The sequence below is a fragment of the Delphinus delphis genome, chromosome 19 (assembly GCF_949987515.2).
Source record: "Delphinus delphis chromosome 19, mDelDel1.2, whole genome shotgun sequence".
Classification (NCBI taxonomy): Eukaryota; Metazoa; Chordata; class Mammalia; order Artiodactyla; family Delphinidae; genus Delphinus; species Delphinus delphis.
In genome coordinates, this window is record NC_082701.1 from 11957316 (window position 1) to 11971930 (window position 14615).

Here is a 14615-nt window from a genome sequence, read left to right on the forward strand (position 1 = left end):
CTGGGTCTTCACTGCAGGTGGACACAAATGTCCCCCCTCCCCCACCCCTGCCCCAGCTAAGACGAAGGGGTGGGAGCCGCTGCCACAGGGTTGGGGGGAGAGCTAAGACAGCAGTGAGTCACCAGCCCTCCCACCCTCACTAATGCCCCCACACTGGGCCGACTTGTTGGAAATATTAACATATCTATTTTGAAATGAGATCCAAATGGTAACAGAAAGTCACGTGACAGTGAAAGGTTATTTTAAAAAGGGAGAGAAAAGGAAGTAGAAAACGTTCCTAGAAAGGTGAAAAAGGAGCAGAAAAGGTTGTTAGTGGGCACGGGAGCTATTTAAGATCTTTCCTCAGCAGGAAACTGGCAAGTGTAGAGGCTGAGGCCCTGGAAAGGCCCCCAAGACAACGGGCACCTGTGGCTCCTTCCCTACATCACTCCGCTTCTGGAAGGAAGGGGCAGGTGTCTCCAGGCCCCCAGAGGATGCAGAGAGAAAGTGAAGGCCTTACCCTCCAGCTTGCTGCCCGCGTGGTCCCCGGCGTGGTCCCCGCCCTGTCCCTCCAAGGTCCTCTGCTCTCGAGGCTCTGCCTGCAGCACTGCCCTTGGGCCTGGCTTCTCCTCCGGGAGGGGAGCCTTCCCACCTGCACACACGGCAAAAACTCAGGAGGCTGGCAGGAGACTCAGAAGAACGTAGAGAAGGGACAAGAGAAGGAGGCAGAGGTTTCCTAAAATCACCCTCCACGTCGCCCCTCCCTCCCCTGTGGCAGTGTATACTCAACCCGATGAGTACCAGGGAGGTAATAAAAGATATTTAACATGTCACAGGCTGGCGGCAGGGAGCCAGTGTTAACTACCTTCGCCAATTAACACGCAGGGACCGTCCTCAGCAGCTCTGAGACGGCACTTAACCATGCACCACCCACCCGGTCAGGCGTGTGCCGCACCCCCGTGTGTGTGCCCGGGCACCCCGTGTGTGCCCAGACACACAGGACTGGCTCAGCACCTGACGTTTACGGGTCTGGCAAACAAGCGTGTGACAGATTGATCAGGAGAGCTGCCAAGCCCCCGACAGCTGCAGAAGGGCTGCTGCACGCACGTGCCAATCTTGCGAGAAAAGACAGGCAGTAGGACAGAAGTGAGGACGGTCAGCTTCTGCCCCCTCCGCAGCCTCTCCCAGGCCCCACATGGAAGGAGCCCACACCCACCGTGCTCGTTCTTCTCCACCAGCTTGCCCATGGCCCCCACGGCATGGCCGGGCAGCAGGGCACCGTCTGCTATGGCCCCTGCACCTGCCACCAGGACGTCCTGCCCCTCAGGGAGCACTGCCTGGGGCCCTGGATGCGCACCCCTGTCGACCAGCCCCAGGTCCTCCTTCAGGGGCTCAACGGCTGGCTGACCATTTTCTTCTGGAACCTTCTGGGGATCTTTAGGAAGACCACCCGCTGCCTCCAAAGCCTGGTCCTGTCTGGGTCTCTCTCGTTCTGAATCCAGCAGTGGTAGCACCATCTGACCCTTGCCCCCCAGGGCCCTTTCATCCACACGTTTGGACGGATGCTCCTTCTCCAGTCCTTCTGGGTCTTGACCTTCGTCCACCACCACCTTGTCGTGAGGGACTGGGGGTTCATGGCGGTGGGCCTCGCCCAGAGGTACCGCAACTCCTGGAAGGAGACGGCCGAGGTGGGGGAGTGGGTGGGGGTGGGGTGGGTGGGGTGGCCTGGCCTTCCCTCCCAGGGTGGCCTTCCCTCTCCAGGCCTGTGAACTGAGTTCGTTCCCGACCAACCACGTGGCTGATGTCCAGCTGAGGTCCCTCCCCCGTGGACACCACCCCCCAACCCCCGCCCGGGCCGTCACAGCACCTTGACCAGGGCGATCCAGCTGTGCCTCCTCCTGCTTCTCCTTGGCGTCTTCCCTTGGGGGCACATTCACGGGGCCCTTAATCTGGGCCTGCTCCATCTCATCTTTCTCATTTGGTAGCTTCGGCTTATCTCGGCTGTCCTCGGCCACGTCCACAATTGGATTCTGGCCTGTAAGCACGGCACAGATAATTGAGCGGTGTTTCCACATGGCCACACCGCCAATCAGCACGGCAACTGGGCAGTTTTCCCTGGATTGTAATCACATTTCCCAGTCGAATGGCAGAGCCTAAGCAATTATATTATTTCCTGTTCAATCATTAGCAGCTAAGTAGTATAGAAACCTGTCATTTTTCATGTGTGTTCGTAACAAAAATACGTCAAAATACAATTTACACCTAACTGGGTGCAGAAGAGCGACATCCTGCATAAGCCTGGCCATCACCACCAGGTGGCAGCACGAACCCAGCGTTTTGAGGCCTGGGGACAGCCATCCTGCCCAAGCGCAACCAACCCCTTGCTGTAGGCCAAGGGGGGAGGGGAGGACGAGGGATGCTTAAGGAAAATGCCTGAGGGAGGTTGATTTGCAATTCTGTCAACTTGTTGCTGCAGAAGTGAAAATTCCTATCAAAAGGAAGGTGAGAAAGAGGTGTAGCCCACAAAGCTGGACCCTCTTGCCTCCCACACATGCCTGCATCCCACAAGCCATCTCATCCTCCAGCAGGTCCAACAGCTCACCTGCACAGTCACCCCGGGTCCTCGGGGAGAGGTGCACGAGGATGGCCCGCCGAACTGGGCCAAAATGGAGCCTATTAGGAAACTCTCTCCATTAACAAAACCACTTTCTACCTGTTAGGCAAACGTGGCAGAAACTAAAAAACTATCTGGGGAAAAAACTATCTGGGGAAAAAACACGTGTAAAAAGAATCGTTTCGGGGCTTCCCTGGTGGCGCAGTGGTTAAGAATCCGCCTGCCAATGCAGGGGACACGGGTTTGAGCCCTGGTCCGGGAAGATCCCACATGCCGCGAAGCAACTAAGTTCGTGCACCACAACTACTGAGCCTGCGCTCTAGAGCCCGCGAGCCACAATTACTGAAGCCTGTGCACCTAGAACCTGTGCTCCGCAACGAGAAGCCACTGTAATGAGAAGCCCACGCACCGCAACGAAGTGGTCCCCGCTCGTGGCAGCTAAAGAAAGCCCGCACACAGCAACGAAGACCCAACGCAGCCAAAAATAAAAATAAATAAATAAATAAATAAATAAGAATCATTTCATCCCAGAGGCCTAAAGCAACTAGTTTCCCCCTTCAGGGCACAAGCTGCCTGCAAAAGGGGAGGCGGAATCCCGAAAGGGCCTCTGGGGGGATTCACAACAGTCCTGTTCAGGTGGGCCTGCTCCCTCCCCCAAAGGAGGAGAAGGGACCAGGCTGACCTGCCATGCTGGCCGGGGGCACCTTCAGCAGCTGAGGTTTAGTGTCCAAACTGTAGGGGGGATCGTGCTGGGCAGGAGCCAGACTCGGGACTCCACAGTTCCATCAAGCAGCTGATTCTAATAAGCATGTGGCTCTTCGCCACACCACAGTTAACACCCCCATCCCCAGCCCGCAGAGAGCCCTGTGCTCAAAATCAAGAGGTGTCTATCCAGCGGATCACAAAGTGAAGAAAGGGGGCCGGGAAGGGAAGGAAGAACACAACAAAACAGAAAACCACTCCATTATGTCATAAGAACAAGTCATGTTCTCAGCAAGGAACAAAACCTGTTGGTCGTCAGGCAAAGGAACGACCTGGAGACTCAGGTGTGCAAGGGGCACAGAGTGCACAGCGCAGCCACCCTGCCTGCAGCGGCCGGGCCTCCGACACTTCACAGCTGTCCTTGGCAATGGACATAGCGCTTCCTAAAAGGAACGGAGCTCCTCATGAGGACAGTTTGCCAGCAATGCCTCTGGGCCACAGTAAAACTAACACAGAACTTCCTAATTAGTAACTGAAAACCAGCCCACACTCCGTCTGCCCTGCCGCTAGGCTCTGGAATGAGGCGCCCGCGGTGGCACAGACAGGAAATCGCCCGTGCGGTCATCGGTCATCACCCCAGGGAAGGACGAAGGCTGCCAGGCCGACCCTGGACCGTTTCTCCTCCTGGAGGCGGCAGTGGGTCAGCAGGGGGTGGCCAGCAGAGGGCGCCTCGGCCTGGAAGGGCCTCCTCTCATTCTCAAGGTCATGGCCTCTGCTCCCCAAAGTGGAAACCACACAGACATACGCCATGCCTGCCTCATTCTGCCAGGCGGTAGAGTATCCCGACATGCACGGCCTCATCCCACACTCAGACCCTCCTGATGGTGCTTCTGGCCAGGAGCTCCCAAGACACACAGGCCGATGGACAGTCACCCATCAGACTCTCCTTCCCATGTCCAGTGCAGGCGCCAGGTGGTTCTGTAACTGGCTTAGGGAGACAGGGGACCAAAGGCCATAGACACCTGCAGTTCTAAAATCTGGGTATGTGTGTCAGGTTGCAGGTGCGACGTCCTGAGTAGGCCTGTCCACGGCAACGAGAATCTGCCTTCAAGGCTGGTTCCACCTTGGAAGACAGGGTCTGGGCTGGGGGCTCCTCTTTGTCGACTCTCCCCTGCAGGACCCCATTCTGAGTCCAGGGGCGTCTCTTTCTGTATCTTGTGATCAGTAAAGATGGAAGCAGTCCTCTCTGACTGCCAAGCACAAAAATGAAGTGACTTTCAAAATCACACCTGAGTCCCATAGATGGAGTCCCTGTTGACTGGAGGGGAACCCCAAGTTCAGGAGACACATGGGACCCCAGGGCCATGCGGAGAGCAGGAGCAGCCACCAACGCTCCTTTAAAAGGCCAGACGCTGCTCCTGAGTAACTTTCCTGACAGCCTTCGAAGTGCCCGCCTCGCTGCTGCCCTGAGAAGGTTTTACTTGTTACCCCCAACTCTTCTCGGCAGGCAGCAAGAGAAACGCTGACTATGACACCCTTTTGAATGTGCAGGAATCCCAATGGGCCCCTGACCCAAAGTCCTAGCCGGGTGGCCCGGTGGCCCCATCTGGCTCACCGTCACAGCTCTCCTGCAGACAGGCACGTCTGCCCGCGGGCAGCAGGTGGAGGGGGCATGGGCCGGTCACTCGGGGCTGGACATGGGAGGCAGCACCCCTCCCGCCCCCAAGGAGTCCTTCTGGGTTCAGCCGCGGCTGGCGTGGTTATCTTAGCACCGGTGAAATAAGCTCACAGCCTTGTCCTGACAAACGGGCAGAAAAACTGAAGTCACTCGGCAGAGCGGTGTTAATAGCCCCTTCTCTGCAGGGCACAGGGAGAGCTGTGGGGGACCAAGGAGAGAAGGCAGGCGTGGAGCCGGGCCTCCCCGTGGGCATGCCGGCATCTGTCACAGGAGTTTGGACGCTTTCCTGTCTGTGTGCACCGGCAGCTGGCGCAGCAGCACAAGGGACGCATCCTCGGAAGAACAATTAGGTAGGAGCTTGTGGGGGGCAAGCTCCCGCTCAGGTCACCTGTGTCCCCACACGAACGGATTGCTGCCCACAGGCCCCGTCCTGGCCCTTCCTCTTCTTCCCCATCCAGCAGAAGCCGGGCCGTGTCCCTGATGGGGAAAGGGATGAGTTGTGTAATGGGTGTGGCCAAGGCGGCCCCCAAACACCAAGAGAAGCTGCAGGCTGGGCGGGAGAGGAAGAAAGGGGACAAGGCCACATTCAAAGGAGGAGCTGAGAGTATCACCAACTCTGAACCCACCCGCCAGAGCCTTGAGCAGGCCATGAGCCTCAGGTGAGCAGCCTCGTAGCCTTTCCTAAAGGGCTCGGCCACCTCTTCTGTCCACACCAGGTGCGTCCTGGGCTCTGCACTTGCTAAGAGTGACAGGCTGGCGGTGGCCAGTCCCGCATGTCCCCAGGAGAGCAGGATTCCCCCAGTCCTAAGGCCAGCTCGGGCTCTAAGGAAAGTTCATACCATTTTGGCCTCTTCGACATCTAAGAGGCCAGTAAACCCACCTCACACGCTGATGGGCAGACGTCTGCAGGGCACGTGGCCAAGGCCCCACGGGCCCAGCTCTGCTTCAACGAGGCAACCCATCAATGACGGGGAGGCCGGGGGCAAGAAACACGGAGACTGAGTTAAACAAACGGCATGTGGTTCCAAGAGAGGCCATGTGTTTGTTACAGACTCGTGGAAGAAATGGAAACCAGATGTGGCCGCGGCAGCTCCAGGTGAGCCGGGCGCCTGCCTCCACGACAGGATGCAGCTGCTCGTGCAGGCCGTGGGCTGGAGGCTGCACAGCGCCGTGGGGACAGGTAGCCCAGTGCCGACTATGTCAACTGATGCCGAGAAGCCCTACTGGGCGGGCCCACAGCCAGCTGAGATGCGAAACTGGTGTCCGAGTCTAGTTCTGCTGGAGGTGCCCTTAAAGCACACAGGGCCAGGACACCCGAGAGTGAGGGACCCAGTGGGGCTGCCAACAGGGGTGGAGGAGCAACACCTATCTCCCTCTTCAAGGAGGCTTTTTTCCCATCCAAAGTACTGAATCCATGCAGCTTGCTTGGGATGCCCAGGCAGCTTATTATTTTAATTTTTATAAATTTATTTATTTTATTTATTTATTTTTGGCGGAATTGGGTCTTCGTTGCTGCATGTGGGCTTTCTCTAGTTGTGGCAAGCAGGGGCTACTCTTTGCTGCGGTGCGCGGGCTTCTCATTGGGGTGGCTTCTCTTGTTCTGAAGCACAGGCTCTAGAGCGCAGGCTCAGTAGTTGTGGCACACGGGCTTAGTTGCTCCGCAGCATGTGGGATCTTCCCAGATCAGGGCGCAAGCTCGTGTCCCCTGCATTGGCAGGCGGATTCTTAACCACTGTGCCACCAGGGAAGCCCTCTTCTTTATTTTTGAATATTTATTTATTTATTTGGCTGCGCCAGGTCTTAGTTGTGGCATGCGGGATCTTTGTTGCCGCATGCGGGATCTTCGTTGCGGCATGAGGGATCTTTTAGTTGTGGCATGTGGGATCTTTAGTTGTGGCATGTAGGGTCTTTTAGTTGCAGCATGAGGGATCTAGTTCCCTGACCAGGGATCGAACCTGGGTCCCCTGCATTGGGAGCGAGGAGTCTTAACCACTGGACCACCAGGCAAGTCCCCCAGGCAGCTTCTGACCACTCTGATTAACTTCTCTGCTGAGCCCCGCTATTCCCAGGGGTCCTCTCTGCAGGGGACCCCCAAAGGGAGCGTCCTCTAGCCGGCTCTCGCCATCCCAGGAAGGCAGAGGAGAGCATGCCCAGCCACTCTGGGCTCAGAGCTCCCCCAAAAGAGCCCCAGGATAGACTGTTCTGCAGGAAGTTGGTGTGGGGTGCTGGCACTGCAGGGCCTTTCTGAGCACAGGGAGGTAAGGCTGGAACAGAGACAGCAACACATCCAAGAGCCCCATACCTCCAACTGTGGGTAGCCCAGCCCTGCAAGCACCCAGCACGCTTGCCTCCCTGGACAGCCCTTGGGACCTTTCCTTTTGTCAATCACAGTAGCTGAGGAGACCAGGGCTCCTCTGGGCTTCTTAGCCATCACCACTCAAAGGGACCTGGAATCCACCAGCAACCAGCACTGCTCCCCCTGAGGGGAATGCCAGGCAGGCAGCCTGGGGAATCTCAATCCAAGCCAGGGGTTTCTTTGCAGGGAAGGTAAGCAGACACGCACACACCATTAGTATGAATACACAAAACCCAGCCCTTGTCAGGGCAGAAGCCCCTGGAATGAACGTCATCATAGACAGCACCACCGACCAGTACCCGAACCTGATGCCGCTCGGAGCTCCTAGAAGGCGAGAGGCCAGATGGAGGGAGCCCTCCCCGCACCCCTCCCATCTAAGGCCTGGGAAGGCCACAGGCTCCAAGACACCTCTTCTCTCCCAATCCCCCCAGACGCAACGGAGCTCCTGCTGTACCCCAGAAAGCCGCACTTAGAAACCACCCTGCACCCCATGGGCCCTGCCACATATGGGCGATGGGGCCACTGCACTGGGGGGCCTTCCAAGGCAGGCCTGCAGCTCATGAGGGAGTGTGGCTCATCCCTCTATCAACGGGCAGGTCAACAAGTAATACATAAAGTGAAACACGAAACAAAGCTGAGGGGCATAACTGACTTTGTCCAGGAAAACCTAGCTTAAAATTTACACCCTCAAAACAAAGCAGGCAAACGTGAACGACACCCCCAAGTTTACTCACCTGTTAGCGCTCTGAACGGGGTGCTCAGATCTTGGCCCGGCTGCCTGCCATCTGTCTGTCCCCTGCACGCAGGTGGCCGCACCCGCCAGCCCCCTGGAGGCCCCCCACCCCCTCCATCACCCAAACAGGATGGAGGCAACTGGGCAGGTGAGACAGCCTGGGAAGTGCCACCTGGGTCCCCGTGACCCCAAGATGACGCTGCTGGGGTGTCCCCAAGAAGGCTGCAGGCCTGTGTGCATACCTGAGAGCCGCGTACCTGGGAGCCGCGTACCTGGGAGCTGGGCTGCCTCTGCCTTCATCGCGCCCTCAGCCTCTCCAAGTCTGCTGCCTGGGGCTTCCTTTGCCAAGTCCACAGGGGCCTCCTGGCTCACGGACAGGGTGGTGTGTGTGCTGACCACCAGGATGCCCAGGCCGACCCAGAGCACCACCTGGACAAGACAAAGACCCCAAGAGCTAAAGGGGTCATGCAGTCCCTATGCCCCTGCCCTTCTTGGGGGGTGGGGCACAGCCCACAGAGGCCCCAACCACACTGACCACTAGATGATGGTCACTAACTGATCAGCGTGACCGAATCATGGGCCACATCTGCAGGAGCCACACTGGTGATGGGGCCGGTGGGGTGGCAGGGGTGCCGTGAGGGAGCCTGAAGACAGCAGGGGCAGCAAGTATGACATGAAGGGGCCTGCTGGCTGGAGAGACCCAAGCCCACCGGCCAGGCACCCTGGAGAACCCAGCAGCCACGCCTCCCCATGCCTAATGCTGCAGAGATTGGGTCCCTTGATGGTTCTGGCCAGGAGAGCAAGAATCTTGGGGCATCTGCCTAACCTGAAGGGGGCCCTTGCTTATCCCACCCCCTCACCCAGTAGAGGGCCCAGACCACTGGGTGCCCGGCTACAAATGACCTATCCCCAACATCACCCAGCAAGCCAGACACACCTGCAGCTGCAGGGCACAGCCGGGGAGACGGCTGGGAAGGAGGTGGCTCCTCGCCCCCTCTGGCCGTCGGTGCCCATCGGTGCTGCCCAGCGAGCCGAGCTGAAGGCACTACTGCTCGCCGAAGGGCCTCATCCCCACCCGGTCCCTCCTGTTGTGGCCCCCAGGCTGATCATAAGTGCTGCCCTCGGTGACTCAGTACACGAACCCCACATTGTGTAACTCTGTCTCCCCTGCAGCTCCTGTACACGTTGGGCCGACACTCTCCATGTTACTTCTGCTGCCACAGCAGTGGACACTGCTTGTTCTGCCCTTCCCAGCCAGGCCCAGCCCATGCAGCTCTGCCCAAGGAGCCGTAACTCCTGGTGCCGCAGAGAGGACCACAAGCGGCCTGCCTGAAGAGCCAGGGGGCCCCACCACCCACCTCCACGTGCTCTCAGAGTCAGAACTCAAACCTTTTCCGAAAGGCACACTGACTCTTTGAAATATATCTGTTCAAAAGAACCGCTGAGACTTTCCCAGGCCCAACACAATTAGAGAAGAAAGATTTTGTGCAGGAAGAAAGGACCTGTGCTCCTGAAGGTGGGTCCAGCAAATGAGGAGAACCTTGGGGAGAAAGTCTGTTTCAACCGCTGCCACTCTGAAAACACTGAGCTGGTTCAGGGCTCATGGAAGCAAAATGCTGGCCGTGCTCCGGGATCAGCCATGGTTCAGGGAGGCCTGGTCAGTACCATGGACTTGAGAGGCCCCTCCGGCACTGACCACCAGCCGGCCTTAGTCAGGTGCACATGGGGACATTGTTGGATTTGAGCCCCTGGGGTCTGAGCAGCATCAGAAGACTGTACGCAGCTTGGGGTCAAGAGCTCCTGACTCTCGCCCCCCACCCCAAGTTATTTTCTTAAAAATGTGTGGATTCCCAGCTTCCGCTGTGTGCTCAAAGAGTAGCATGTTATACCCGCTCGCCATGAAGGGAAGATTCAAAGAGCAATGGTATCCAGAGGCGACCAAAGTAGTTTTAAAAAATTTAAAAGAAACTTTAAATCCCTTGCATCTCGCATTTCTCCAGAGAAACAACAAAAAGAACTTCCCGTCCCGACTTGGACCCCGTAGCACTGACAGGATGAGGACAAGACCGAGTGAGAGTCCTGAAATACTCAAACGGCCAAAGTGGTTCTGCCTGCGTGGCCGGCCAGAGGGGGGGATGACAGCTCCAGAAGGGCCCCCAGGACAGCGCCAGGTGGGGATCCCAATGAGTCTGGGCTTCACCAGCAGAACCCCATTCCCCTCCAGGCCCTGATCTGGACAGCCCCTAAAATGGTTTTGACACAGAGATGAAGACATCTGCTTGGTTGTTTTTTGTTGGGTTTTTTTACGGGGACATCACTGAACATTCCACGGGAGACGGACAAGCCAAAGGCAACATTTCATCCCTGGCTTTGAATGATTTATTTCAACCCTTGGCTTTCTGGCCTTAAAGAAACAAATTGCGCACAAAATAAAAAACGTTAACTCCATCAATGCTGGGAGACAGCAAGCTTCCCAAAAAAAGACCAAGAAAGCATCAACTTAAATTCAATTTACGAAGAAGAGCCTGCACAGAGCCAGGAAGCTCCGCCTGGCGTCACACACACACCTGCCACTGCCCCCGGCCCAGACATCCCACGAGCCCACTAGCCAAGTGTGTTCCCTGGCTCCACCCTGTCCAAGAAGATACCCCACCCACGCTCCCCCACCCGGCGGCAGTCTCCACCCCACCCTTCGCCGAGACCCCCCCTCGTCCCCTGACACACCTGGCTCTCAAGCTGCCCTGGGCTTTGCGGGGTACTTGCCAGCTGACCACTGTCTGAGCATGAGCAGCCTGCTGGCCCTGCCAGAGCCTTTGTAACTGGTCACAGTCCCAGCTCTCCACTCTCACCCTTTGCTTTGAAGAAATGCCACAGGTCCGCAGAAACCTCCAGGCAGGGAAGCCAAAGCCACCCCAGCTTGAGGGGAGCAGAGGATTAATGGCAGGCTGGCGTCAGTGAGGACGTGGGAGGGCCATGCCTCACACCAAGGGAATCTAGGTCCACGGGTGATGCTGATGCAGTGACCAGATCACAGTCTGCAAGCAGGCATGTGTGGGGAGGCAAGAGTCAGCCAGAGCCACGGTGGGCACAAGGCCCCCAGGGCAGTGTCAGGAGCTCCAGGTGGGCCAGACTTTGGAAAGGGCACAGGTGTTGGCCAACTCCCTGGGGCAGCCATGACAAGTATGCACTGACCACAGACCCCCACCACTACCCCACCAGAGGCCTGAGGCGTCCATGAGGCCCCAGGGTCACAAGAGGCCAGAGCTCCCAGGTTGCCGCTCTGCCATGAAGTTTGGGAGGCTGATGCCGCACATGTGTGAACAGGGACAGTCATCAGTTCCCCCAAAGTCCTGATAAGGAAGAGATGCTGCTCCCAGAAGAAGGGGCCACAGCTGAGGTCTGTACCACACCAGCCAGCAGTGATGGAATGATGGGGAACACGGGGGAGCCAGCTGGGGTACAGGGCTGTCATGGCCTCAAGACGGGGACAGGAGGGCACCTGTGCCTGCAGAACCCGTCTTCCAGGTACAACTTCCTGCAAATCCAGAGCTGCTTTGAAACGGGACAAGGTTGGTGAGCGAGCCGGGTGCACCAGACGTCTGATCACGCAGCCCTGACTTCTGTTCTTCTTAACCAGTTGCAGAGCCGCCAGGAGAAACACAAACACATCCTGACGTCTCAGCCCAGGTACATACGGCAAAACCAGGGGCTTGGCCTGGGGACCATGTGCGATGCAACACCCCAAGGCTCCCAATCTGCTGGGGTCCCCGACTCAGAACCAGAGACAAGCCCTGGCTGGGAAGAAGGTGTCCCCTTTCACTGCTCACATATGAGACTGAAGATGTACACGTTCAAACGAAACCACCTCGAGGCAGGGGCTCCGGAGCCCGCCCCGTGCACCCCTATTTGGGTCTTCAGGGCAGTGTGATCAGGGCATGGCAGGCATCCTAGCCCAGAGGCCAGGGCGTCACAGCCTGGGTGGGGTCCAACAGGTCCTGGTGCGCGTTTGTGTCCCTGTCTCAGGAGCACAGCGGCGCCTTCTGGCCCTCCCTGCGGATGCTCCCCAGTGCTCCACACAAGGACAGCTATGGAGGCTGGTGCCGCTCTGGCTCAGGGCTCCACTGCCTCTCGTGAGTCCCAGGTGGCCCTGCTACCCCTGCCGGCTCCCGGCCGCAGCATCAACTCCGGACGGTGAAACCCACCCCTTCCGCCTCAGCCCCACTGGAGAGACCCTCTGAGTTCTCGAATTTTCAAGATAAAGGATGAACTAGTGATGACAGATGAGGTTCTTTTCGATTTGCTAGGGGCCAACTGTGTTTTCGCGGTCCCTGCTTATTCTTCTGAGGACGTTTCTCAGAATACTCTTTTATGCTTTTCTCCGGCACAGCTATGATGGGCCCATCACCCGTGCCCCCTACCTTCCCTGGCTCTTCCCAAGGTCCGGGGCCAGTAACAAGCACCTCTGTGCCAGCAGCGCTCAGGCATCTGGGGCAAGTAGACTCGGGCTAACGCCAGGTCTGTGCCATCCTAGGGAGCAGCAGCCGGGGCTCCCAGGACAGGAGGGACACACTCCAAGCGGGTACCCTCCGGGCCCTAGGTCTGCACACCAGACTCCAGCCACATTTCTTTTTTTTTTTTTTGCGGTACGCGGGCCTCTCACTATTGTGGCCTCTCCCGTTGCGGAGCACAGGCTCCGGACGCGCAGGCTCAGCGGCCATGGCTCACAGGCCCAGCTGCTCGGCGGCATGTGGGATCCTCCCGGACCGGGGCATGAACCCGTATCCCCTGCATCGGCAGGCGGTCTCTCAACCAGCCACATTTCTGAGCATGCCCCTTGCAAGGTTCATTTTCCTCAAAACATGAAAACTCCGTGGTAAATAAAACAGCAGGGCATATAAACGGTATGCCACAGTCAGATGGTCGATTCTACGACTGATCTGCGATGTACCTCACCAAGACACTAAGTCCAAAGGGGAAACTTTCCATCTTCTGTGCACGTAGTCCGAAAGTAGTTAATATAATTTAATATGCTTTCCAGTTTTAAAAATCCATAGTAACACAGGCACAGATAGACGTCTCTTTAACGCGATTCTGCATGTGTTCACGTCTACAGACACGTGGGGGCGTTTGAATGCGCATGTTCATTTCTGTACATGAAGCCAAAACCAGCATTACGCTCGACAATTCAACACTGGAAGCTGTCCCAGCTGAGTTGGGAAGACGACTAGCTGCCCCCCCCGCGCCCCCGCCAGCGCCACGGCGAGAGGTGTAGGACGACACAGATGAGAGAGAAACAACTGGAAAGGGGGAGGTGAAATTAACAAAAGATGCTGTAAGGTCAGAAGGTAAAAAAAGTTAATATATGAGAATCTATAGTCTCCCTACGTACAAACAATCAGGAAAGCCAGAGGAAGGAGAGGTCCCAGTATCACAGGCACATGTAGCAGAGGGATGCTGGTGCAGCAGACGGAGACGGGGAAGGGGGGCTGAGTGCAGCTGTGACGACTGAACGCCACACCCCATTATCACACTGGGAGGCTCACAAATACACTCTGCAGATTAGCCAGAGCATCAAGGGAATGATTCTCTCCAAAGTTATCTACAGCTTCAACGAGTTCCAATTAGACCAAAACCAAAAAGGTGGATTTATTTTTGTTAAGAGTCAGATCAGCTGACTGGAACATTCACACAGAAAGTAAACAGGGAGTTCCCTGGTGGCCTAGTGGTTAGGATTCCGGGCTTTCACTGCCGTGACCTGGGTTCAATCCCTGTTTGGGGAACTAAGATCCCGCAAGCCACATGGTGCAGCCAAAAAAAAAAAAAAGTAAGCAAGCAAGAACATCCAGAAACGTCATTAATGAAAGAAAAGAGATTAGAATGCAAACGTTTTCAGAGCCACACAACAAGGGAGCACCATCACAAGGCTGGGTAATTAAAACAGCGTGGACGGCCACGTCACTGGACGGGACATCCAGGAAATTAAAATACAAGTCCCAAATGAGCCCAAATACATACAAGAACTTAATATACAGGAGCAGTAACATTTCATATCACTGATGGACGAACAGTGTTCTGACAACTAGAAAGCCATCTAGAAAAACTGAGGATACCTACTTTGTTTCTTACACCAAAATAGAATGCCGATGGGTCAAAGATTTAAATGGAAAAATGAAATCATGGAATTACTGAAAGAACTGAGGGAAGAATTCCTTAAAATAATACTGAAGTGGAAGGGTCATTTTAACAATGACTTTTTTCTCTCCTACAAAGAGTCTGATAGACTAAAACACTGGTACTTCACAAACTGGGAAAAACATTTGCAATTTGGCAGGCAATGGGCCAATTTCCTCATATTATAAGGAGTTCCTAAAACTCACCAAAATCCCCAATTGAAGACTGGTGAACAACCTCAGCAGCTAAGACTTGAAGGGTGAGAGACTCCAGAGAACAGATAAGCACCGAGGGGCCACCAGGCCAGGCTTTTCCCAGTCAGCAGTGCTGAACAGCCCTGGAGCCTGCAGACACACAGACTGGGCCCCAGGCATTAGAAGTG

The 14615-nt window shown here is 56.4% G+C and overlaps 1 protein-coding gene across 5 annotated transcripts in view; it reads right to left on the reverse strand.

Annotated features, from left to right (window-relative positions):
• SLC38A10 (solute carrier family 38 member 10) overlaps positions 1–14615 on the reverse strand; it is a 41760-nt gene that overhangs the window by 4446 nt on the left and 22699 nt on the right. For 2 of the 5 annotated variants that reach the window (XM_059997635.1, XM_059997633.1), the window contains exons 11-14: positions 8335–8491; positions 1847–2014; positions 1196–1648; positions 500–631 (exon numbers count right to left, since the gene is read on the reverse strand). In XM_059997635.1, coding sequence (XP_059853618.1) covers positions 500–631; positions 1196–1648; positions 1847–2014; positions 8335–8491 — 910 coding nt within the window. Of the gene's footprint in view, positions 1–499; positions 632–1195; positions 1649–1846; positions 2015–8319; positions 8492–14615 lie in introns of all 5 variants that reach the window. The other 3 variants (XM_059997634.1, XM_059997632.1, XM_059997636.1) reach the window with 2 other exon arrangements.